Below are 27,244 nucleotides of genomic sequence, written 5' to 3'. Positions count from 1 at the left end.
TATTGCCGAAGTTCACAAACGCATAATCGAAATTTGAACATTCACACGAAATTCGTGAAACGGATTGATTTATTCACACAAAGTTTACAATAAGGACGAAAACTTGGCAAGGACGCGGCCTACTTCATATTTTTAAGAAGTTTATAGCAAGTCCTTTTTTGTATCCAGGGTACTTCTTCTTGAAGGATGGAGTCATGTGATGAAGTTCAGGCAAGTGAAGAAAGTTCTCTGATCGCCATTCACTTGCGAGTGGCCAGAAACGATTCTTTTTCATATGGGTTAAGCAGCTCACGACTTCCGGTTTTAGACCAATTATCCTCTGGGTAGCCTAAGAACATCCGTTTGAAGGCGAGCTAAAGTGAGAAGGCGAAACATCCCCTCCACGTAAAAAAACAGTACCAGTACCAATGCAAAAGAACAACAAGCCTCGGCTGAGAGACCCCCCTTTTGATGACGACCATGGCAAACGAATTAAGGTTTACGAAGGGCATGCACCTGGAATGTCCGGTCCCTTAATTGAGAAGGTACCGCTGCCCAGCTGGTTGATGTCCTCGTTAGAGTGAAGGCTGGCATCACCGCCGTCCCGAAAATGCGATGGACGGGGCAAGGACTGGGATTCGTGGTGGGAGAGAGACTTCGTCGCCGAGTACTGTCATTTACCTCGATCAGTGAACGTCTAGCCACAATCCGCATCAAATCGAAGTTCTTCAACTTATCGCTGATTTGCGCCCATGTCCCGACGGAAGAAAAGGACGATGTGACCAAAGCTTCCGCTTGGAGCGTACCTATGAGAGCTGCCCTCGCCACGATATCGAAATCGTGCTTGGCGACTTTAACACCAGGGTGGGCAATGAAGGTATCTTCGGCACTACAGTCGGTAAATTCAACCTCCACGAGGAAACATCCCCAAATGGGTTGAGGCTGATCGACTTCGCCGGGGCCCGAAATATGGTTATATGTGGTACTAGATTCCAGCACAAGAAAATATATCAAGTTACCTGGCGGTCTCCGGATCGAAAAGCCACCAACCAGATCGATCACGTTGTGATAGACGGAAGACACGTCTCCAGTGTTTTAGATTGCGTGCGCTCGGAAAATGCAAAAGAACAGCTGGTACGACGAGGAGTACCGTGTCGCAGCGGAGAGAAAACAGACTGGCTACCACGCAACAGAGGGCAAGGTGAAATATCTCCTGTCAACAAACAAACAGTCGTCGGACTCGCGACTTGGCTCTCACGTCACTGTTGACAGTCATAACTTTGAAGTCGTAGATAATTTCGTCTATCTTGGAGGCTTGGACGATGACAACAACTGATGAGTCGACGTTGCGAGTTTTCGAGAGAAAAGTTCTGCGAAAGATTTATGGTCGCGTTGGCCACGGCGAATATCGCATTCGATGGAACGATGAGCTGTACGAGATATACGACGACATCGACATAGTTCAGCGAATTAAAAGACAGCGGCTACGCTGGCTAGGTCATGTTGTCCGGATGGACGTAAACACTCCAGCTCTGAAAGTATTCGACGCAGTACCCGGGAAGCAGAGGAAGAGGAAGACCTCCACTCCGTTGGAAGGACCAGGTGGAGAATATCCAATTTACGACTTTATTGCACTGGGCACTTTTGTAGAGTGAACAATTCTGAGAAATATGCGTTTAAAGTCAAAGCGATGCCATAAAATACCTCTGACCTGTAGGAATTTAAAGATAAAAATTCACGGTTGTAGTGTATTTTCAATGTAAAAATTTTACATGCCTTGGTCCAGTTCTTAATGTTAAGATTAAGGGCTAAAATTGTCCGGAAATCTTTTTAGGCTCTTTCCAAGGAAATTTCGTGACGGGATTGAAAAAAAGACACTCTAACGAGAATATCAAATGTTCTTCTTTTCTTCCTACAATAGGATCTTTAAATAAGACTCCAACATTTTATGCAATTCGAAAGATACATTGTTTTAATTTCATTAAAAAAAAATTGCTAAATTTCTTATTTCGTTAGTAATACTATTATTTGTTCTACGGTGCCATGTTTCGCATGATACCCGCATAGTGCGAGGGAATTATAATATTTTCATAGAGGAAATAATACATCTTTACTAGTAATACTTTTTAAATGTTTTGGAATGGCAGTCTATACGTCATCGTCCGCAGGGATAATACCAAAGAATGTTACAATATAACTATCCGGTTAAGTGATGTTGAGTTCGGAAGATTTAATGATTTACATGGAGCTAAAAAACCATATATTCCACAGTTCATTCTGAACAATTTTGCCTAAAAGAAAAAAAATCTATTCCCTGATTTTGACATTCGTCACTGATTCCCTGGTTTCCTCCTGAATCGGCAATTTTTTTTAGTCTACTTGGGCGTTTTGAATTTGCGCGCCACGCGTAGGATGCATTTACATGAATCATATCATTCATGGTTGCGTTCCACAACTCGACCGAGTTCAACTCGCGTATGTTTTTTCCGGTATAAAAATCCTGCGCGAGTTGAACTCGGTTAAGTTTTGGAACGCATACCATACTAAGTCGCCATCATACATACATACATGTATACCGTCGCATGGAAATGCGACTACGTCATATGTTGAGACGATTCAGTTTTTATACTCGAAAATTGTTCATATTGACGAGAACAAATTGATCGATAAGTTGGCAAATCTGAATGCGTTCTTGAAATAGAAAAAAGAGGACCGAGAAATATCGGAAGAGTTTTATGCGCAATCTGTTAATGACCAGGTACGTCAATTCTTCAAAGCTAATAGTTCAGTATTTGTTGTCTATCCCTGGTCACAACGTAAATTGTGGGCGTATTTTTTCCTTAAATCAATACACAGTGGAGTATCGAGCGTAACCGCCTCTCAGTTGAGACTGTTAAGAATATTGTACTTCTTCAATATAACTGCAAAGAAATGAATTGTAAGGACTTTCACAAGTATTTGTCCAACGATAAAAATTTATTTTTATTAAAAAAAAATTAGCGTCCGAAAAATATGTGAAAAAAGATGTTAATGAACGACGATTGTAGCAACTTAGTGATAGTTCTTAAATAGAATCGGTATTACAATTACTGTTATTCAAATAATTTCGAGATTATTTGCAATACAAAATGATTCGAAAAATGGTATTCATTTTATATACCTCTAACTAAATCGAAAGAATGATCTAAGAAAAAAATACAGAAAAAACGATGGAGTTGGGCGGTTGGGTAAAAGTTGGTGACTTTCAATGACTATTAAATTTACTTTTATTCATGTTAAAATGTTACATTTCATTTCTTTTATCATATAAATAAATGAACTTAGGGCATTCTGAAATACGATGAACACTCAACACTTTTGTTTCACCATTTTCTTTTCACTATAAAAAATATTGTTATAACGAATTTATTAAAGCTGGCCCAAATTTGCTTTTGTTGGTTTTATCAGACATTGAAAATTTAACAACGATTGCAGGGTAAAGGAAAGTAGTTATTATTTTGACCATGTTTCTACATATGTAATAAATTTCATTCGCACATCTAAAAAAATGACGGAAAAAATATTTATAATCCCTGAAAGATAAACTGCGCATTCAAAATCGCTGGCTTGAAACCGGTTTTAGACCCGGAGTCTCTTAGGCAAAGTTGTTTAGAATGTGGACATAATCGTTGTCAATTACGCTGCTGCTTCGTTCCAACTGGAAGAATCGCGGATACCCGCCTAAATTTTCCAGTCGCAGTTTTAACAAACGAACGCGATATCTTAAGTCGGGCGAAATTCATTTGAATGGCCATACCTCCTCGAACCCGAAAAAGTGCGCGAGTTATTTTAGTCGGCAATTTGCTCTGTACCCTTCAACTGATAAGAACAAAAGAAAAGTTACCCGATGACTGGGCAAAGTGTCAAAAGACTGCACGTTACTTACTTTCAACAATGAGGTTCAAGGTGTCATCAACAAAGGCGAAGTTTTCGAAATCCATTTGCACAGATGGCATACAAATTTTGATGCTAAAGCATCTAGTCTCGACGGGATTTAGACATCTTACCAAAGTCCTTAATGCGTCACTGCTATTGAAACCTATGAAACTACTTTCCCCAGTAGTTATGCCTTATTACTCCCGATATTCACTCAAAATCTGAGCTTCGTAGAGCATGGTTGACGTGATTTTCGTAAAGTATACAACACCGCCAACACGAAGTGAAAATGAAAATTAGAAACCGATCGTAGTAGAGGTGGGAGAAGAGGTGTGAAAATATTAAAATCAATGTCTAGTTAATGATGTTTATACTGATATCCTAAAGTGTTTGTAATTTTATTTACAGGTTTGTCAAGAAGAAGAATTTTTGCAATTGTCCGCTTACCAATTGATAGCGCTAATTCGACGCGATGAGCTAAATGTTCAAGAAGAGAGGGAAGTATATAATGCCGTACTTAAATGGGTTAAATACGATGAAGAAAATCGTTATCCCAAAATGGAACATATACTTTATGCTGTTAGATGTCAGTTTCTGACACCAAATTTCCTTAAGGAACAAATGAGAAATTGCGATGTGCTACGAAAAGTGCCCGCATGTCGGGAATATTTAGCAAAGATATTTAAAGATTTGACTTTACACAAACGACCAGTTGTGAAGGAGCGAACACCAAATACGACGCGAATGATTTTTGTAGCAGGAGGATTTTTTCGACAATCGTTAGATATCCTAGAAGCATATAATGTTGATGATAAAACTTGGACAACGTTGCCAAACTTACGAATTCCCCGATCTGGCCTTGGTGCCGCTTTCTTGAAAGGCACTTTCTATGCTGTCGGCGGGCGAAACAATTCAATTGGTTCTTCCTACGATTCTGATTGGGTGGACCGATATAATACTTCGACGGAACAATGGCGTCCATGTGCTCCAATGACAGTACCACGACACCGAGTAGGCGTGGCCGTAATGGACGAATTGATGTATGCTGTTGGTGGATCCGCAGGTTCGGAATATCACAGTTCAGTTGAGTAGTATGTAGTGTATACGGACAGGTAAAATAAAATATTAAACGAAAATATATATATTTAATATGACTAGTTATGATCCGGATCAAGATCGCTGGACACTGGTGCAACCCATGCATGAAAAACGTTTAGGAGTTGGAGTGGTTGTTGTAAATCGCTTATTGTATGCTATTGGAGGTTTCAATGGTACCGACCGCCTTACTACTGTAGAATGCTATCACCCTGAGAATAACGAATGGACCTTGGTGCAACCAATGCAGTATGAACGAAGTGGTGCCGGTAAATATATCTATATATTGATTTAATGCACTGTAGAGCAGAGCCGCTCAAAATAATGCGCAATTTATTTACCAACGCATATAATCACACATTTGATGTACACGTCATAGCGTAGATATTTCGACTGCATTTGCTTGTCTATACTCCGAGTATAGGCATGAAAAATTGCGCATTATTTTGAGCGGCTCTGCTGTAGAGAAAGATGAAACGAAATTAGTTTATGTTATGACATATCATAATTGAAATTATATTTAATTATAATGGTACAATTTTTATGTTTTTTAAAGCTGGTTATGTGGTCTGTCTTTTACCTGATGGAGCACAGTTTCTCTCCTATCGGCCAAAGCTGGCCGCATCTTCAGGCGGTCCAATTGTTGCCGGTACAGATCCGATTTAATAGTTTGGTCGTATGGAAGCATTTAACAATAGTTTCTCTTGCCAATCTCACCAAAGACATAAAAAAGGCTTCTTGACTAACAATGCTCGCTTGTATACAGTTTAAGCTGTCACACCGCTATTGGGCTGCGACTGTTTCGCTTGACTTTATAATTAATAACCATCCGCTAGAGGAATTGATAATTTTGATTCTGCAGCGGTTCGCTGAATTAAATTAACACATACGGCACATTGTATATTGAACTGCATCCACTGTTTTTAAATGGCGAAATATTTATCTCCTGGGCAATCGAAACAAAACTTCGATTTGATTCAAGTATTTCCGTTATTTTGTATTATTTTGGGTGGTGAATCTTTGACCGGAGCGCTATCGATGAAATCAAAATTACGTTTGATCGGTTGTAACAGTATCAGGACCACAAACACTATACACATTTTTAGCCAACTAGCTTTCGTCTTTATTGAAGAGGTACTAGATCGTTGCCCGCGCTTCGATAGGTTGAATGTGCTTTCCTCACAAACCACCTAAACTACTTCAACCAAAATTCTTTCTAGCACCTCTTCCTACAATAAAGATGATTGAAATCAGCCTACCCCCCAAATAACGGATATGTTGAAAACTACTAAGATCTAAATGCGTCGGAATATTAATATTTGCACTTGATATTCTATTAAAGAGCTACAGCGCAGCTTTACGTGAAATCATATACAACCACTCCCATTTCCCATATATCAAAATTTTAAAATCCATATGATACTATTACATTCGATAGAATAAACCAAACACTAATAAATTTATTAGAATAAGTCCTTGTTCAAAAAGTGCCTTAAGCTCACATCCAAAAATATTCGAAATCAGCGCAGAGCTTTTCAAGTCCTTAAATACCAAATTTGTGGACCCCAGTGCCTATAGCTGAAATTTTATCGAAAACATTGATATTTAGATCTCTAATTAAAATTCGGAGAGAATATCTTTATGATAATGGTGTTACAAGTGTGTTAACTCGGGTGAATACTACCCCTTGTCCTTATATACCTAATTTAAATATTTTCGAAGTTCCATTTGAATTTATATTGGATTCATATGCATTAGTTATTACACATTTTTATTTACTTTCGTCTTGTGCAGAGTATTGTTCACCAAACAATTGTTTCTAAAACCAAAAATTAATTTAGATTGATATACTAATGTGATCAAATTGAAAGGTGCATTTTTGATTTTGTCCATTTCATCTCCTTCAAAGTAATCAATACACTTATGCCAACGAATTTTCCAGTCATCATAGCACTTTCAGACATAGTAAAAATCGAAAATCGTGTGGGGGCATGGTCCCGCCCTCTAATATGTTTAATGTGCATATCTCCTAAACCACTAAAGCTACAACAATCAAATTCGCCCGGTACGAATATTACAAGAACTTCTACTGACAGTGTGAAAATGAATGAACTCGGATGAAAACACCGCCCACTCCCCATAACGGTAATGTTCAAAACTACTAAAAGCGCAAACAATCAATAACTAAATGTGCCAGAAGCGTTAAATTTTTACGCCGAGATGATATGACAAGGCTTTATTAGGGCCGGGGTTAAAATTGGACGATGGACATGGCACCGCCACATCTCGGTCCCGATCGCCCGATTTCGACAAAATTTGAAACGAGGAATTATTTTTATATTTCTATGTCACTCTGTGAAAATGAGTCAAATCGGACAATAACCACGCCAATTTCCCATATAGCACAATTATAAATTCCACTTGATTATTTTACTTTCCAGTACACAAATCAAGAAGCAGTTAATATAACAAGATTAAACTTTGCACGAATAATGCCGTAAGTGTATGCCACCCTATAACAAAAAATTGTTCAAATCCAACCAAAACTTTTCAAGACCAAAAAGAAAATGAAAACGGGTTTAAAGTTTTCAGTGACCATCTAGCTGAGCTAGAGCGCACAATTTTTCAAAGCTTATAGAAATTAAGTTTTTTTTGAAGTCGCGAAATCCATGTAAGCCTTTATGTATAATATATTAATTACTATTATTGTAATCTTTACAGCAATAATATACAGAAATTTGTGTTAGTTAGATTGATATGTACTATATAATCAATTAGTCCGATGTATAAATAATGAATATTTCTATATACTACTATTAAATATATCGGACTCATACTATTATATGACCTATAGTATAAGTTAGGAGCCAAATATGATTATAATTCATTTATAATTTCGTCTAAATAACGAATATTGAAGAAGATTGATATGAAGTTTTACCAACACCGGAAAATATTTTCCTGGCGTTGATCCTAGCAAATTATGAGAGTATAAAATGTTCGGTTACATATGTATATCTCAAGTGATCATATGCGACATACACGTTGTTGTTTTAACGGGTTAGAATGGTAGGGATTATCTAAGTTGTTGTCGACGCCCAAGAAACGTTCTGTTTCGACGGGGTCTGACCAAAAGGAAATCTGTTCCGAAAGCTCCATCCCCCTACGATCGTTTGAGAGGCAAGAATACCGAAGAACACGCCGGGAAGACCAGCCAGTGCAAGAATTGCACTTGACTGATATGACGTTCCGATGTATGGCGGTCTTACACACAAACGGACTGTTCGAGGAACCAGAAGTTGCTGAGTTGTTCTCGCGAGTTAATACCAGTATCAACGACACTTATGCACAAGTATATGAGAAACGCTGATAAAGCCAGTTCTGCCCTAATCAAATAAACAAGGGTATCAAACACAAGACTTTGAGCTCATACCACACCATACCTGAATGCGAGACATGCATAGGCCGCATGATAAGCACTTGTTTACAACAAATAATAAAATTAGATTTAGACCTAATCCACAAAACATGAATATGTTATCAGCTTAACGAATAATTTATAACCCATAGCATAATACGAAAACATGTTCATTAAGTATGTGAATTTCTAAAATAAAGACCATATTCTGCAAAAGAAAACATATATTTTTTTAACCATTCATAAGTATATGAGTTAAATCGCGCGAGGATTAGAGCGGGATGGAGGGGGGGAGACAATTCAGATTGGGAGCTATGTTGCCTGTTTGAGCTCCTGGGCCACGGTCCCGCAAACTGTGTGCATATTGCACAGCCGTAGAGGCTAGTGTCGCAGTATTGTGTTGGCAACATGGATCCACGAAAGTCGTGGTCCACTCCCTATGTGACTTAAGATGGCTCCATCCATTGCATGTATTACACCTGACCGAGGTGAGTGTGGATGGAGCCTTTTGGCGTAAACGCAGCGGAAAAATTCCTCCGGGCCCGGGGTGGACTCAACGGAGCAACCCTGCTGCAAAGCGTTGCTCTAATAACGACAAACTGAATTGCGCAACGTACACGTATTTTCGACTAGTATGTGTTATGTGTAATAAATTGACGTATGAGCTAAGTGCAAACGAATCCATGTTGCTGAAAATGTTCGTTTTTTTACGATCTGTATGCATAAAAGTATAATGTGTATAGCGCTGTATGCACCCAAATACTAATTTGAAAAACAAAAAGTGACATAAATAACGTAAAATACGAAAAAAAAAAAAATATGTGCTTGAATAATTTACTACTGTAATCAAAATGAAAGATGAATCTCCTTTAAAGTAATCTCCTCCGTCTGCAATACACTTATGGCAACGAATTTTCCAGTCATCATAGCACTTGGAAAAATTCTCGTCATGATGGCCATCAGAGCTTTCTTCGATTCAGCTTTTATATCCTCAATTGAGTCAAAACGGTGTCCTCGTAGTGGCCGTGTGAATTTGCTGAATAGCCAACAGTTACACGAAGGTAAATCAGGCGAATGCGGTGATTGCGGCACGATATTAGTTGAAAATATGGCGAAATGATCACGACTAACCAATGCAGTATGAAATGGTGCGTTATCGCACTTTGCTCAATAAATTCAGACGTAGTAAAAATCGAAGAATGCACTTTTAGAGCCTCACAAAACGGCGCGTATCTATAATACTAATGAATATTTTGACGTGAAATTTAGCATAAATGTCACTAACAGTACTACCAACTTATAGAAAAAAATTCACCAATACGAAAAACACGCGAAGTAAATAAATAAAATTAAAAATTCACCTTTCAATCACAGTAGTATATTCTTTATATAGTCATATGTATTGTTCAAAATTGAACCTGTTCATTACTTCAAAAAGGCGGAATGTACCAATATACTTATATTTAGAGATTTTTATATTTTTTACAAATGCTAAATAAGATAAGAAATATTCTAGCTGTTCTTATAAATTATACAGTCTACATATATTAGATAAGACAGAGGCAATACAAAACGTACATAAATAAATATATATATGAGGCATGTATGCATTTATATGCAATACGCATGCATTCAAAAAATATTATATAAACATATTTATTTGGTCAATTGATTACAAATGCACTTGTGCACTTGAAAGTAATCCCAAACATACAGCATAAACAATGTGATAACACACACACACACACACATGTATTGCATTGTATAGTTCAACACAACCCCATGTGGTGTGCCGTACATACATATATATTTATGTAAATAGATAAGTAAGACTTCTAAAATTGTATATAAGGCTTACAAATTTAAAAATAAAATTATAATGAAATATTTCTCACTTGAATAAGGTCTTTATTTTCCCCCCACCAGTGGTAAGGATCTAAAGAATCTTGTTAAAGTTTTAACGTTTGATCATACAAATCAAACAGTTTGATATTAAAAGTCAAACATTTGGTCCTTCAAGCCGGATAAGTAGCTCGAGCAGAAACTGTAAGACCTGTATGAATAAAATACAGGCAATATATGTAAAAGTTCTATTATATATGTATGTATATAGTCAATACAAAAGCCCTGTTACTTACACAGGCAAATGAATAAGGAAATTGTAAGACGGGTCCATATTCCCGCATATTTAGATGATCACATAAGCCGTTTTAGTACGAAACTAAACGCTGTGTAAATACTGTTATTTAAAAAAATATTCAGCGGCTGTGAATCGAGGCACAGCAAGGTCAACCAGGCGACCAAAACATTTACCTCCAACGATTTTTTTAAAGAATAAAAACAGTTCATTAAGAAAGATAGTTAAAAATGACACTGCGGACATGTTACAAAGGGAAGGCGATTTACGCATAGAAGATATAACATTTGAGAAGAAACTGCGCGTAGAAGATATTATATTTGAGAAAATAAATCGAGATTATAAAGGGAGGAGAGCCGAAGATTATAGGAAGCAAATCGAGAAGCTCAAAATGGAACTCGCATCCAAAGAGATGGAGATAAGAGCAAGGGCAATAAGCCCAACTGATAAAACTATAGACCTCATAGGACAGGCAATTGAAAAAAGAACAGAAAAAATTCGATTTTTCATTGCAGAGACAAAAATAAATCTAAATAACAGAGACGAAACTGAAATCGAAAGATACGAAGGACGTCTCAAGCACTATTGGAGCTACATGGAGAAAAATATCGACGAATTGACAATGAAATACAAAAAGTCGTGCAATAATTTCGAAATAGAAGAACTTTCTTTTAAATTCACCGATACTTTGCGAGTATTGAAAAAACAAAAAGAAATCAAAAACAGTTGTTAAATTGGAATTACCAAAAATAGAATTCCAAAAATTCTCAGCGAATTCCGAGAATGGCAACCATTTAAAGAGCTCTTTGAGGAGTATGTCCATTATAATAAGGATATTAGTAACTCCAAAAGGATGAGCTGTTTAAAATCTTGTCTTCAAGGAGAAGCTAGACTAATGGTTAGTCGCCTGATAACGGGATCAGGTGCAAATTACAACACTGCTTGGGAATTACTGGCACGCAGATATGATAACGCGGGCAAACAGTTTAAAGATAATTCTGAGAAGTATTACGTTGACGACATATCGAAGGAAGGTAAACTACGTGTAGAAGATATTACATTTAAGGAGCTACGTGTAGAAGATATACACTTCGAAAAGTGTTGCGTTGATGACACAACAGAAGAGCACGACAAAATTATAGTTGATAAGAAATTAACAACTATGCGATCAAAACCCATGCATCCTGGCAGAAACCAAGAAAACAGAAGAGCAAAAGGAATCTTGGAGAGCTAAAATTTTGGATAATGATTTTAAATAAGCGATTATAACAACCACGTGAAGAGAAGACCTTAAGAGGCATTTTATTCCCCGGAAAAGTCCTCACTTCGGAGGAAGTAGGGAGGCTGGTTATCTTGTTACAAATGCAACAATGGATCTTGACCCCCCTGATGAAGCGCCAAATGAAGACATGACAATTAAAGTCGCTGACGATGGAAGTATGATAGCGGAAGATGCAGTAATGAATCCAAAGGCCAAGAAGAAGAAACGGATGGGATGTCTACCAATCAAACACATACAACAATTACCGAAAGGCGAATGCAGTGATGAGGAGAAAATAATAAGGTACAAAAAAAGAAGCTTCACATTTAAGTTACAGCGTCGTCCGATGTGAAAGAAGAAACGTCGACAGGATACCCTTTTAACGAATTTGCAGAAATAGTTATGAGCAAACTATCATTAATTCAACACAGAAAGGCGCATAGTCATCGTGAACGTCACTAAGTTGACGAACATGACACGGCCACAAACTGAAGTCATTTTTGCCGCCCGGGAGAATGTTCAAAATTGAGCATGTTCATTACTTCAAAAAGGCGTAATGTACCAATATACTTAAATTTAAACATTTTTATATTCTTTGCGAATATTAAATAAGGTAAGAAATATTCTAGCTGTTGTAATAAATTATACAGTCCACATATATTAGATAAGACAGAAGCAGTACAAAAGGTACATAAATAAACACACAAACATATATATATGAGGCACGTATGCATTTATATGCAATACGCATGCACTCAAAAAATATAATATAAACATATTTACTTAGGTTTGGGCAATTCATTACAAATGCACGTCTGCACTTGAAAGTAATCCCAAACCATATAGCCTAAACAATGTGATAACACACACACACACACATGTATTGCATTGTATAGTTGAAAACAACCCCATGTGGTGTGCCGTACATACACATATACTTAATTAGATAAGCAAGACTTCTAAAATAGTATATACAAATTTACAAATTTAAAAAATAAAACTAGAATGAAATATTTCTCACTTGAATAAGGTCTTTATTTCCTGCCCACCAGTGGTAAGGATCTAAAGAATCTTATTTATTTTAATGTTTGATCATACAAATCAAACAGTTTGATCTACAAGTCAAACAATATAATAATGTATGTAATGAGAATTAAAAGAAGGGCATTTACATTGTTTACTTGAATCTGGCACATGTTAACTCGTTGAAACTTGAAACGAAAATATATTTATACATATGTGTTACATGGCAAAAAAATTATCATACATTCCAAAATATAATTTTTTTATTTGTCATTTGCCAAAATTTTACATCGAAAGTTCGGTGCGTTTGAAATTGAGCCTTGTTACATCCATTTCCGCACTCCATAAGTGAAATATTTGTATAATTAAAAAAAAAAAAACAAAATAGATAATGTTCTTGCAATAATCATTTCGCTACTATTTATATTTTTTGTTTTTATACAGTTGTTTCACTTAGAAAAGTAAGATAATAGTGTTTATAATTATTTTTTTAAATTGGTAATTTTCTGTATATAATTTTTAAAATGGAAACTCAGGTTTTCATTTAGTTACCTTCTTCCGACATATTGACATCTCATCGAGAAACTGCAAACACAACAGACATCAGAACGATTTTCTACTCGGGTTGCACTCCTGCTCTCTGAGAGCACTCGTCAACAACTCGGTATAAGGGAACTGTGGGTCGGCATTTCAAGCTCCTTACGTACAGCTGCAACCGAAACCATTGGTTTTCGGAAAATGCTAAAGAACAGCTGGTACGACGAGAAGTGCCGAGTCGCAGCGGAGAGAAAACAGACTGCCTACCTCGCAACCTTACGATCGACCACAACACGTGCGGGATGGGATAGATACCGAGAGTTGAAGAGGGAAGCGAGACGCATTTTCAGACAGAAAACGAAAGAGGCGGAAATGCGTGAGCATGAAGAGCTTGATAAGCTGGCCGACAGGGGTAGTGCTCGAAAATTCTATGAAAAAATGCGGCGGCTGACAGAAGGTTTTAAGACCGGAGCATACTCTTGTAGAACCCCCAAAGGTGATCTTGTCACCGATGCCCAGAGCATACTTAAATTATGGAGGGAGCACTTCCCCAGCCTGCTGAATGGCAGTGAACGTACAACACCAGGAGAAGGCGAACCTGAGTCCCCAAAAAGGGAGACTCCAAAATCTGCGCCAACTATCGTGGGATAAGTCGTCTAAACATCGCGTATAGGGTTCTGTCGAGCGTATTGTGTGAAAGATTAAAACCCACCGTCAACAAGATGGACTTTATCAGTGTGGCCTTAGACCTGGAAAATCAACAACCGACCGAATATTCCCCATGCGCCAAATCTTGGAAAAGACCCGTGAAAGGAGAATCGACACGCGCCACCTCTTCGTCGATTTCAAAGCTGCTTTCGACAGCACGATGCCGCAATGTCTGAATTTGGTATCCCTGCAAAACTAATACGGCTGAGTAAACTGACGTTGAGCAACACGAAAAGCTCCGATATTGATATCATCGGCCTCAACACCCGCACCGTTAGTTCTGCTTTCTCCAGACTGAACAAAGAAGCAATGCAAATGTGTCTGGCAGTGAACGAGGGCAAGACGAAATATCTCCTGTCATCAAACAAACAATCGTCGCACTCGCGACTTGGCTCTCACGTCACTTTTGACAGTCATAACTTTGAAGTCGTAGATAATTTCGTCTATCTTGGAACCAGCGTAAACACCACCAACAATGTCAGCCTAGAAATTCAACGCAGGATAACTCTTGCCAACAGGTGCTACTTCGGACTGAGTAGGCAATTGAGAAGCAAAGTCCTCTCTCGACGAACAAAAACCAAACTCTATACATAAGTCACTCATAATTCCCGTCCTGCTATATGGTGCAGAGGCCTGGACGATGACAACAACTGATGAGTCGACGTTGCGAGTTTTCGAAAGAAAAGTTCTGCGAAAGATTTGTGGTCCTTTGCGCGTTGGCCACGGCGAATATCGCATTCGATGGAACGATGAGCTGTACGAGATATACGACGACATTGACATAGTTCAGCGAATTAAAAGACAGCGGCTACGCTGGCTAGGTCATGTCGTCCGGATGGACGAAAGCACTCCAGCTCTGAAAGTATTCGACGCAGTACCCGCGGGGGGAAGTTGAGAAAGAGGAAGACCTCCACTCCGTTCGAAGAACCAAGTGGAGAAGGACCTGGCTTCGCTTGGAATATCCAATTGGCGCCATGTGGCGAAAAGAAAAAAACGACTGGCGCGCTGTTGTTAACTCGGCAATAAACGCGTAAGCGGTGTCTATGCCAATAAAGAAGAAGAAGAGGTGAAATTTTCGAAAACTAGATTTTTTTTTGCATTATCGGATAGTATCTACTGTAATAAACATTCTCTCAAATTTTCTAATCGAATGAAATTTTTACGGTCGCTACAGCGTTTCTTGAGAACAGAGTGCGGAGCATAGCGACCCCAATCTTTAAACGCGTTTTTCACAGAATGGTTGTTTTCAAAATGGTTTCCACTCTCAAAATAAGACTCTTGAAGATATCTAGTTCCAATTTGGGGAGAATATTTTTAACATAATATGCTATCGCGCTATGGAATTTTTATTTTTTTTTTTTAAACCTTCCAATTTTTTTCTACGAAAAACTGTCAAGTTAAAAAAAAACTCCGTAGCGTGATAGCTACTTTCCTATAGATTAATAATCTTTTTGAAATTTTTGTTTTAGATCAAACATTTTTTACGTGTTATTTTAACAGTTAATACATTCAAAAAAACCAGACCGAATAATTAATTTCAACATTAAAGAAAATCGAAAATCTGATTTTTCGGAGGATCACGGATCCATCAGTATAATATTTTTTAATAATTTGTTCTTGAAAGTGCTTTCGAATTATATCCGCTGAGAATTGAATATTGTTAATTAAGATGTATGACCTTTATAAAACGCATACATCTATATTCATATATTTACATTAAAAAATTTTGCTAAATAAGCAAACTTTTATTACTTGATGAAATCGTGAATAAATTGCAATGTAATTAAGTATCTTCTTGGCTTATATTGAAATTCATAAACTTAGACTTAGTTTTATTGCTATATTTTAGTTTGCGTCAGATAAAATTATCAGGGGTGTTGTGGAATCTGATAGTTGTCGGAATCAGAATTGAAACAGATCAAAAAAAGTAGTAGGTGTCATGAATTCAGGTATTATTCAGGGGTGTTGTGGAATCTGATAGTTGTCAGAATTGAAACCGATCAAAAAAGTAGTAGGTGTCATGAATTCAGATATCATTGGTTTGATATTCGAAACAGAATTTGTATCGGATTTGGGTGTCACGGAAATCAATTTTATCGGTTTTGCTATCAGAAACAAAGCAAGAAGATAGTCGCTCACAGATTTGAAATGTAAGCTAAGAAATCAAGTCATTTTATTATTTCCAATTAATTTATCTTTATTTCTATAGGGGATACATAAGTATAAAACACGAAATGTCTTAATTATTGAGTTTTTGGAAAAAAAAAATCCGGACATTTAAAGTTATTAGATTTACAAAACGTAATAAATGTAATTTAACACCCAAATGCGTCCTTATTCATTCGATAAATGTTATCTCTTAAACTCTTTCTTTAATTCAGAACTCATTAAAAACTTGAATAGGATTGCTTCCAAATGTATTCATTTGAAGGTTTTGTCACATTAGTACACAGCTGATTCGAATATTGGTTTTGCGTGTGTTCGAAAAGACGGAAATCCAATCAGATTCTGTGACACCAATGAAAATCAGAATTGGTTTGCAATTCTGTCTTGGATTCCACAACACCACTAATTGGTTTGATATTCGAAACAGAATTTGTATCGGAATTTGTCACGGAAACCAATTTTATCGGTTTTGTTAACAGAAATAAAGCAAGAAGATAGGCGCTCACTGCTTTGAAATGTAAGTTAAGAAATCAAGTTATATTATTATTTGGAATTCATTTGTCTTTATTTCTCTAGGGGAAAGCATAAGTATAAAACACGAAATGTCTTAATTATTAAGTTGTTGGAAAAAAAGTCCGGATATTTAAAGATATTAGATTTACAAAACGTAACATACGTAATTTAACACCCAAATGCGTCTTTATTCATTCTATTAATGTTATCTCTAAAATCTTCCTTTAATTCGGAACTTATTAAAAACTTTAATAGGATTGTTTCCAAAAGAATTCATTTGCAAGTTTTGTCACATTAGTAAACAGCTGGTTCGAATATTGGTTTTGCGTATGTTCGAAAAGACGAATATCCAATCAGATTATGTGACACCATTGAAAATCAGAATTGGTTTGCAATTCTGACAGCTAAGCAATTCTTTCTTGGATTCCACAACACCACTGTACTATATTAAAAATATATTCACATGAGATACATCCATGTATATGTATGTGCTATTAACTCGGCCGAAAAGGCAAAATGTAATAAAATGATTTGATGTGAAAAACGACAACCAGATAATCGGAATTCATTATACTAGGGAAATGAGGTGTAAACTTGTTCATTTATTTTTTATTAAAATATCAAACTTTGGACAAATGTGAACGCTTTAAATACAGGTGTAAGGACGGACATAATTTTATGGGGTATATTGGGGGCAGAGGCAGAGACGTTCTCCAGCTCTTCACCGATGCTACGGCTGCTACTATGCCGGTCTCTTTCGACCAATTCAGCGATTTTATCGCAATTTTCGACGACAGTCCTTCCGGAGCGTGGCGCATCTTCGACCACTTCTACACCAGAACGAAAACGTTGAAACCATCGTTTTGCGGTGGAAATGGAAACTGTATCGGGTCCATAAACTGCACAAATTTTATTGGCGGCTTGAGATGCATTTTTGCCTTCATCGTAGTAGTACTGCAAAATATGCCGTATTTTCTCTTTATTTTGCTCCATGTTTGCGACGCTATAACTCACAAACGACTTAAAAGAAACTGGAATGTCTCTCGCGTATTTAGTTATTGATTTATCGCCCTTCAAGTAGCTTGTAACAGTGCCGTTATATGGGGAGTGATGTGGGGTTATCATCCCTTTCTATAGTGTAGATAGGGGTGCCTAAAGGATTTTCCTTAGCGAATTTAGTTATTTTAGCTTAAACGGTTTGAAAGATATCTACACTAAAATTCTTTTAATTTTTTTAAAATTTTTTTGGTACTTACTATTGTGATTTTCTGTGCCAAACTACAGTTCTATATCTTAAATTAGTGGTTAGTTTTGGCTCTATAAGTTTTCGTCTAACGGCGTTTTGTGACTGTGGCAGTGGTCCGATTACGCCCATCTACTAACATTACATCTTAATTTTACTCAAGACGGACAGACGGACATCCGGATTACAACCCGTCTCGTCATCATGATCATATATACATATATGTATTAGGCCGGGTCGATTTGTGGGGAGGCAAATAAATCGCCCATTGCTCTATGAAAATCATATTCTAGTGATCAAAATAAGATACTTTGCCGAAGGAACCATACCTCTGAAACGAATTTTGATGTCCCCCAATTTGGGTCGAACTTTTGGGTAGGGGAAAATTTTGAAAAATTCCACTTTGACCCATTTAGAGTGCTCCAATCGAGTCCAAATGTATGACCGACCCCCACTTACTTTGGACGGCCGATCCACCCATGCCAGTGGAACTCTCATGGGGGGTTCCCCATACAATCATTTCAAAAAATTACCATTTTTGGTGATTTACATGAAAAAATCAGCTAAATTGCTATGTTTTTTCTTTATTTTTATTTATTTATTTATAATAATATCTATTTTTTCTCTTAAGAAATTTATTTAGTCAGAACATATGTAAATGCAAAAAATTAATATGATTATGATATAATTAAAATATGATAATTCATATTATGCGCATTCGGAAAATATCTTGTTATCAATGTTGTTTGATGATAGGAAAGTGTGTATTGTGAACTTGTGCTTCTATCCATATCTTCTTGAACCGGTGGCGGTGCGTATGTTGAATCATCGGGATCTTGGTATGTTGGCATTGATGACATAGACGTTGCTCCTTGCTCTTCAGTTTCCATCATAAATGCATTCATTGTTAGTCTTCTCTGATTATGTTGATCGGCATCAACTTATCTTGTACTTGAATAGTGAATGATTTATGGGAAAACTTTTTTTGTTCTGTTTTAGCACGTTCGCTTAAGTAAAAATAATATCTCAAGATATCCAGATGGGTTGGTAAATTAAGATCAGTCAAATCAGTAGACACACCAAAAACAATAACATCATGCTTGGGTATATGACTCTTTGGGTTTTCGATAGTTGTTGATGTAGTTGCTTCATCTTGCGGTGTAGATTCATTGTAAACTTTTTGAGGTAATAAGAATGAAAAGGTAATTGTAAAGTAAGACGCGTAGGGTTTCGGTTGTTAAATAGAACTCAGCTCTGGTTGCCCAGAGCTCCTTTATTTATAGCATTCCTTATCCTAATTTATATATGCACCACATGCTGAGTGCATACACACATCTTAACACTAATCTACTGTACATACCGACAGTATGTACACATATCTTAAGCATAAGTGTTTTCAAGGGCAAACACAATTGTCTATTGTTAGTTTAGGATCATTTGCGATCTCAAGGGCAAACACAATTGTCTATTGTTCGTTTAAGATCATCACTTAAATTAATTTTTTTCATTTGCATATGTTCTGACTAAATAAATTTCTTAAGAGAAAAAATAGATATTATTATAAATAAATAAATAAAAATAAAGAAAAAACAGCAATTTAGCTAGAAAAATTGTGATTTTTTGAAATGATTGTATGGGAATCCCCCAGGGGAGTTCCAGGGGGTGTGCCTGATTCCGATCGTTCAGTTTGTATGGCAGCTTTATGTTATAGTGGTCCGATATCGGCAGTTCCGACAAATGAGCAGCTTCTTGAAGAGAAAATGACGTTTGCAAAATTTCAAAACGATATCTTAAAAACTAAGGGACTAGTTCCTATATATACAGACGGACAGACGGACAGACAGACAGACGGACATGGCTAAGTCGACTCAGCTCGACATACTAATCATTTATATATGTATATACTAAATAGGGTTTCCGACGATTCCTTCTGGGTGTTACAAACTTCGTAACAAACTTAATATACCCTGTTCAGGGTTTAACAACCGTTACGTGAACAAAACTATTACACTCTCTAGCAACATGTTACAAGAGTATAAAAATAGTAAACCATGCCGCTAAAAATTAATTTTATATTGAGGATGTATAAATTAACTTGGATATATGTATATATAATGAAATTAATATGAAGCTTAATACAATTTGCAGGTGTTGCTGCTATAAACCAATATATTTATGTCGTTGGAGGATTTGACGGAATGCGCCAACTTGCTACTGTGGAACGGTATGACACCGAAAACCAAGTTTGGGAACTAGTAGCACCAGTGCAAATTGCTCGAAGTGCTCTATCACTTACTTCCTTAGATGGAAAACTATATGCTATTGGCGGATTTGATGGTACAAATTTTCTATCTATTGTCGAAGTTTATGATCCTAAGACAAACACTTGGGAACAAGGTACTCCTCTAAATTCTGGTCGTTCGGGCCACGCTTCCGCCGTGATATACCAACCATCTTGTGCTACAAATTTTATGGATTGCATAGATATTGGAACACCTAAGCGAGACGGCAGTGATTCTAGTCACGATCAAACACCGGGAAGTAGCAATTCTAGTCAAACAGGACATCCATTTGATAGTTCAAATAATGGGGGTTCTTGTTTCCATTTTCATACATCTTTTGTTGGGAGTAACTGTAGAAATTGTGACTGTGATTTAAATTCAAAAGAGGATATTAAAAATGACAATTCTAATGAATATAAAAGTAGATTACTAACTTCGTTTGAAAAATCGCTTTATGTGTGTTTACTAACAAAACAATTAAATTCGATAGCTTCCTTGGACTTTTCGGTGATTATTTCGGAAGAAAATTATAAATACAGTGAATATTATCATTGTTTCCTGATTTTGCTAAGATATTTGAAAAAAAGGATTAGTGGGCATGTGTTTTATAGATATTTTCATGAACTACGGGAAAGGCATTGTAAGAAACATATTCTAACATGATGAACTATACTATTTTATATAATGTATGTGGGATAAACTCTCTAGTTTCCAAGTTGTATTGCGTTAACGTAATAAACGTTCAGTTTAATAGGTAAAACGAATTTCATTGTGATAATCTTGATTATTTTTTCAGAATATGAAAATTGTGCGGTAAAATATAATAAATAAAAAATCAAATACTAAAAATTGCTTCTGTTTTTTTAATTTGATCTACCATATACTGCTACACATGGTGAAAAAAATTACAATCAATCATGTCGAACTACTTATACTAGTTACTAACATATTTAATAAATTCCAACAATCCATCTTCTTAAATTACGTTGGACGTGATCTTCGGCTTTAGAATTATGTTGATAGATGAGTGGAATCGAATCACATTCAGTTTCACAAAACGGTTCAGAAAAAAGGTTTATACATAACTCAGTCACTAATTAAGCTAAAAAACAAAGTACATATCTGCAACAAACGTTATTTAAGAGCCATGTATTTGGACTGTGAGATATACTAATGAAATTCAGAGAGTATATCATTCGGATAATTATGTGCACAGTTGGCAAAAATGGGTAAAATTGTGGTAATACTTTCTCTAGTCTCCATATATGTACATAACTTAAGATTCTCTAGTTGGCTTTATACCGTATATATCAGTCATACTAAGATTAGCAAAAGTAAGTGATCACGTAATATCAGATATATAGTACTTGTACTACAGTTTTATGCCGGAAATATGTCAGTTTGTGTGTTATAAGTATTAAATTGCGGGAAAAGTGTTTTCGAGTATACATAAATAACGCGAAAAGTTAATGCTAACAATCTTTCCTTCAGGTTCAATATACTTGGTGTAGTGATTTCCGACTTTCAACCTAACTTTACATCTATATATATAAAAATCAGTGCCACTTTCTTTGTAATTTCATCACTCGTAAACGGCTAAACCGATTTGGCTGATTTTTTTTTTTGTTGTATTTGTTATTATTAGGAGAAAGTTCTTATGTAAGAAAAAATTACGAAAGTTGCCGGAAAACCCCTAAAAACAGCCCTTTTCTTTTTCCCATACAAACGTTTTATTTTGGATGTACATATGTAAATATATACATATGTACCTACATACATATGTATGTAAGTAAAAATGATTGTTTGTTTGTTAGTAACGCTAACGCTCGAGAACGGCGGAACCAATCTTCATGAAATCAGAAAGTGTTCGTTGTGGATCTGAAAAGGTTTAGATATAAAAAAACCATATACATACTTTTCATAAGGAAAAGTCGAAAAATTGGAAATTTCCAAAAAGTGACTTTTCATACAATTCCTTTTTGTTTTGTTTTTCAATATTTTGATTTGTAAATTATTTGAATCGTTCAATTTCGGTCGCTTGCTTTTTTATTCCGGCTCTTTAAAAGAATAATTATTGAAAATTATTCAGTGAAAACTCTTTATGTGTGTTTCAAACAAGGTGATCATATAAGAAATTATTTTAAAGAAAGTGCCGGCACTTCCAAAATCAAACATAGGTCGACGTACTCGAAATATTCGGGGCGTGTTGTCACAAAGAGTTTCACAAACTGCAGTGCGACGTCCACGAAATAGATTTGAAGAAGCTCATCATGCAAGAAATTCAGCAAGACCTACGCGAATACGTCGTCGTGTTTTGGAAGATATGTTCCGTGCTGCATTTGATTACGACCCTTCAATCGACTATAATGTACATGGATATATTGGAATGATGGATGTTATATCCCCACATTGTGAAGCGGCTAAATTCTCGGGTGAAACGGCTGGAATGTGTTGAGCTAACGGGAAAGTAAAATTGCCGGAATTTGAGCCGCCTCCTGAACCATTGCAATCATTAATTTTTGAGGCATCACCAGAATCGAAACATTTTTTAAATCATATACAAGAGTACAATTCGTCTTTTCAAATGACTTCTTTCGGCGCTACAAAAATTATAAGAGATCAATTTATGCCGACATTTAAGGTGATTGCATGGAATATTTGATGGTTTTTTCAATGAATAGGGAAAAATTTATTCCTATAACATTGCATACATATTACAGATCCAAGGTCAAATTTATCACCTAGCGGGTTCATTGTTACCGCTCCCCGACGCTAACCATCAATTTTTACAAATATATTTCATCGGAGATTAAAATCGTGAATTAAATCAACGCTGCACAATTGGTTCTCACACAAAAGAGAAATTCTTTGCGAACTACAAGATTGTTTTCATCAGCACAATGAATTAGTCCAATTGTTCAAAACTACTATGGATCGGTTGCCATCTGATAATCACAGAATCGTTATAAGAGCCGATAAAACTCCAACTGGAGAGCATTCAAGAAGATTCCATGCACCAACCATTGATGGGGTGGCCATTGTGATTGTTGGCGATCAGTTTCAATCTCGAGATATTATTCTTCACCGTAGAAATGAACAATTACAACGTGTTTCGGAGCTTCATCGTTGTTACGATGCATTACAATATCCTATATTGCACTGGAATGGCCATGATGGATACCATATAAATATCCCAATGATTAATCCAAGCACAGGTACATACTATATATCGTGCTCATAAATATTTCGTTTAAATAAAAGATTTCGATTTTGAATTGAAAACTTCTAAAACTATTTTTACAGGTCTTGATGCTCAAAAGAAGGTCAGCGCCATGAATTATTATTCATACAGATTAATGATTCGCGAAGGAAGTTCAAATTACATTTTGAGATGTGGAAACTGTTTCATCAATACATTGTGGACATGTATGCGAAAATTGAGACTGAACGTCTCAATTACATCCGGTTCAATCAAAGTAAATTGCGATCAGAAGAATACATACATTTGCGTGATGCAATAACAAATGATGGGAATTTGAATGATATTGGACGTCTGACGATATTACCAGAATCTTATATTGGAAGTCCTCGCCATATCCACGAATATGCTCAAGATGCGATGTCATACGTGAGAAAACGGCCGACCAGATTTATTAATTACATTCACATGTAATCCGAAGTGGAGCGATATTCAAAATAATTTGTTTGACGGTCAATCAACAACAGATCGTCACGATATAAAAATTAAAAGCGCTGATGGATGTAATTGTGAAATTGCGCGTATTTGGAGAAGTGCGGTGTTATATGTATTCAATCGAATGGCAAAGAGAGGATTGCCGCACGCACATACATATATTGATATGCTTGGTTCGTAAAATCACACCAGATGAAATTGATAATATCGTATCAGCCGAGATGCCAGATCAAACAATTGATCAGGAATTATTTGAAGTCGTCACAAAACATATGATTCATGGCCCATGTGGCGTACTAAATATGAATTCACCATGCATGATTGATGGCAAATGCTCAAAGCGTTATCCCAGAGCATTGACTTCCGACAGAATAACAGGCAATGATGGATACCCCTTGTATCGATGCCGGTCTACTGAAGATAACGGTCAATCAGTAATGATGAACATTCGTCATCAAGAAATCATCGTCTATAATCGCTGGGTTGTGCCATATTCACAACTTCTGTCAAAAATATTTCAGTCTCACATTAACGTTGAGTATTGTAATTCCGTCAAGTCAATCAAATATATTTGCAAGTATGTGAATAAAGGAAGTGATATGGCTGTCTTTGAAGTACCTGATGCTGACAATAGGAACGATGAAATTACTCGATATCAAATGGGCCGATACATTAGCAGCAAAGAAGCAATTTGGCGAATATTTTCGAATCCATTGCACGAAAGACATCCTGTTGTTGTTCATCTAGCGGTGCATCTTGAAAATGGTCAACGTGTTTATTTTACTACTGAAAACATACAGCAGAGAGCAGCACAACCACCAGCGACTACTTTAACTGCTTTTTTTCGACTTTGTGAAACCGATACATTTGCCAGAAGTTTGCTATATACTGATGTACCTCAGTATTACACATGAATACATCATCAAAAGAATTCCAACGACGTAAACAGGGTACAGCAGTTAATGGTCACAAAGGTCAAAGGTCGTGTAAATATATTCAACAGATACTTTGGGCAGAATGTATACGATTCATCCCAACAACGCGGAATGTTTTTATTTGCGATTGCTATTGGTGAACGTTCAAGGACCGAGATCGTTCGAATATTTGAAAATAGTTGATGGTCATTTATGTGAGACGTATCGCGAGGCATGTCACCTACTGCATTTGTTGGAAAGCGGTTCACATTGGGAATCGACGCTTCAAGATGCATGTGTTTTATCTTTACCACAACAAATAAGAATACTTTTCTCGATTATAATATCAACATGCATGCCATCGAATCCACTGGAATTATGGAACAAATATCAAGATTACATGACGGAAGATATTTTGATTCGGATGCGTCGTACGTCAAATAATCCAGATTTGATAATTACCTTGGAAATGTACAATGAAGCATTAATAATCATTGAAGATATGTGTCTCAAAATTGCGCATAAAGCATTATCACAGTTATCTATGATTTCACCTGATCGTCCGATGCATGATTTGATGGATCAAGAATTGCAACACCAATTCAATTGTGACGCATTGATTGAATTTGTGCAATCAAATATTGACAAATTAAATGATCAACAAAACTATGTATATCAAACAATTTTGCAAGCTGTTTCTGACAACACTGGCGGATTATATTTCTTGGACGCACTTGGTGGAACCGGAAAAATATTCATTATTACATTGATTCTGGCAGCTATTCGATCACAGAAAAAAATTGCTTTGGCCCTTGCTTCTTCTGGAATTGCTGCCACTTTATTGGACGGAGGACGAACAGCACACTCTGCATTAAAATTGCCATTGAACATGCAAGTGAGTGAAATGCCGACATGCAATATTTCAAGAAATTCAGCAATGGGAAAAGTCTTGAAGTAAGCAGCGATTATTCTGTGGGATGAGTGTACAATGGCCAAAAAAAAATCGCTCGAAGCATTGGATCGAACTATGAAAGATTTACGCGGAAATCAACAGCGGTTTGGTGGTGCCTTGATATTGTTATCAGGTGATTTTCGACAAACATTGCCAGTTCCTTCTCGATCAACTCCTGCCGATGAAATAAATGCATGTCTGAAATCTTCTGCTCTCTGGAGATTTGTGAAAAAATTGGCGTTGAATGTCAATATGTGTATCCTATTACAAGACGACTCATCTGCACATCAGTTTTCGGAACAATTGTTGGATATCGGAAATGATCACCTTGCCCGAAAATTTTTGTACAATTTTGCAAACAAAAGAAGAATTGGTCGAATGCGTTTTCCCAAATATCATTCAGAATCGCAGAAGCCATGATTGGTTAGCAGAACGTTCAATATTGGCACCGAAGAATATACACGACAATGCAATGAACTTTAAAATTCAAGAAAAATTGCCAGGTGAAGTCATAACTTATAAATCCATTGACAGCGTTATGGATGAAGATGAAGCTGTGAATTATCCAATTGAATTTCTGAATTCATTGGAACCAGCTGGTACACCGCCACATCTTTTGAATTTAAAGGTTTGTTCATTACTTTAATCATTAAAGAATATAAATCTGTTCCAATGATTCCAACAGACATGCCATTCAATTTCAAACGTCTGCAATTTCCGGTGCGTTTATCATTTGCCAACACTATAAACAAAGCAAAAGGACAAACATTTCAAATATGCGGAGTAAATTTGGAAGAATCATGTTTTTCACATGGGCAATTATATGTTGCATGTTCGAGAGTCAGTACTACACATCGTTTATTCATTCATGCACCGGACAGTAAAACTAAGAACGTTGTTTATCAAAATGTTTTAGATTAGAGCTCGAATTTTTAAGATTTACAATTTATTATATACGCTTATGTAAAAATAAGAGGAAACTGAAGAATAAATACTTTCAATGTTTGAAGAGTATTACTTTGTTGAATTTTTTATTGAATCGCTATGACAATTTTCTTATTATTCGTATTTATGTACGCTTCTCAATGTTAGCGTTATAACAATTTTATGGAGTGAATGGATAATATCATACGAATGCATTCTCATGAACTGCATATCCTTTATCAACAATACATATCTTGGTCAATTCTCATCCTTAATTCATAATCGTCTAAATTTATGAAAAAGATTTCGTTTATTTGTTTCATTATTTTCATAGTGAAAGATTCGTTCAATGCAATTTCTTCAAAATATTTGATAGCTTCTCGCGACCAGTATTTCCCATTACTTGGCTTGATATTTGCTAATCGGCAATTCAGAATTTGCTCTACATCCTGGTATTCCCTTTCTTCCGGTCTGAATTTTACA

At 36.3% G+C, this 27,244-nt stretch overlaps 3 protein-coding genes across 4 annotated transcripts in view; all 3 read left to right on the top strand.

Moving 5' to 3' along the window:
* The window catches only part of LOC120780582 (kelch-like ECH-associated protein 1B), a 108,646-nt gene extending 87,605 nt beyond the window's left edge, over positions 1-21,041 (top strand). The window contains exons 4-6 of the mRNA XM_040112842.1: positions 4,303-4,985; positions 5,053-5,258; positions 20,144-21,041. Of these exons, the coding sequence (XP_039968776.1) occupies positions 4,303-4,985; positions 5,053-5,258; positions 20,144-20,940 (1,686 nt within the window). The 3' untranslated portion in view covers positions 20,941-21,041. The remainder of the gene's footprint in view (positions 1-4,302; positions 4,986-5,052; positions 5,259-20,143) is intronic.
* A 2,152-nt stretch (positions 21,042-23,193) lies between these two features.
* Positions 23,194-24,866, top strand: LOC120780616. The gene is made up of 2 exons (XM_040112879.1): positions 23,194-23,492; positions 23,581-24,866. Exons 1-2 carry the CDS (start codon positions 23,207-23,209, stop codon positions 23,796-23,798), a joined length of 504 nt encoding a protein of 167 aa, XP_039968813.1. The 5' UTR covers positions 23,194-23,206; the 3' UTR covers positions 23,799-24,866.
* Positions 24,867-24,903: 37 nt separating this feature from the next.
* LOC120780514 lies at positions 24,904-26,895 on the top strand. 2 transcript variants are annotated; one of them, XM_040112784.1, is made up of 2 exons: positions 24,904-26,465; positions 26,523-26,895. In XM_040112784.1, exons 1-2 carry the CDS (start codon positions 26,082-26,084, stop codon positions 26,583-26,585), a joined length of 447 nt encoding a protein of 148 aa, XP_039968718.1. In that variant the 5' UTR covers positions 24,904-26,081; the 3' UTR covers positions 26,586-26,895. Both variants share the same exon structure in this region; 1 of them encodes a protein (XP_039968718.1).
* Positions 26,896-27,244: the final 349 nt, after the last annotated feature.

Source organism: Bactrocera tryoni, unplaced genomic scaffold, assembly GCF_016617805.1.
Source record: "Bactrocera tryoni isolate S06 unplaced genomic scaffold, CSIRO_BtryS06_freeze2 scaffold_25, whole genome shotgun sequence".
Lineage (NCBI taxonomy): Eukaryota > Metazoa > Arthropoda > Insecta > Diptera > Tephritidae > Bactrocera > Bactrocera tryoni.
Note: the sequence above shows the minus strand (reverse complement) of the source record. Positions and strands in the feature narration are given on the sequence as shown.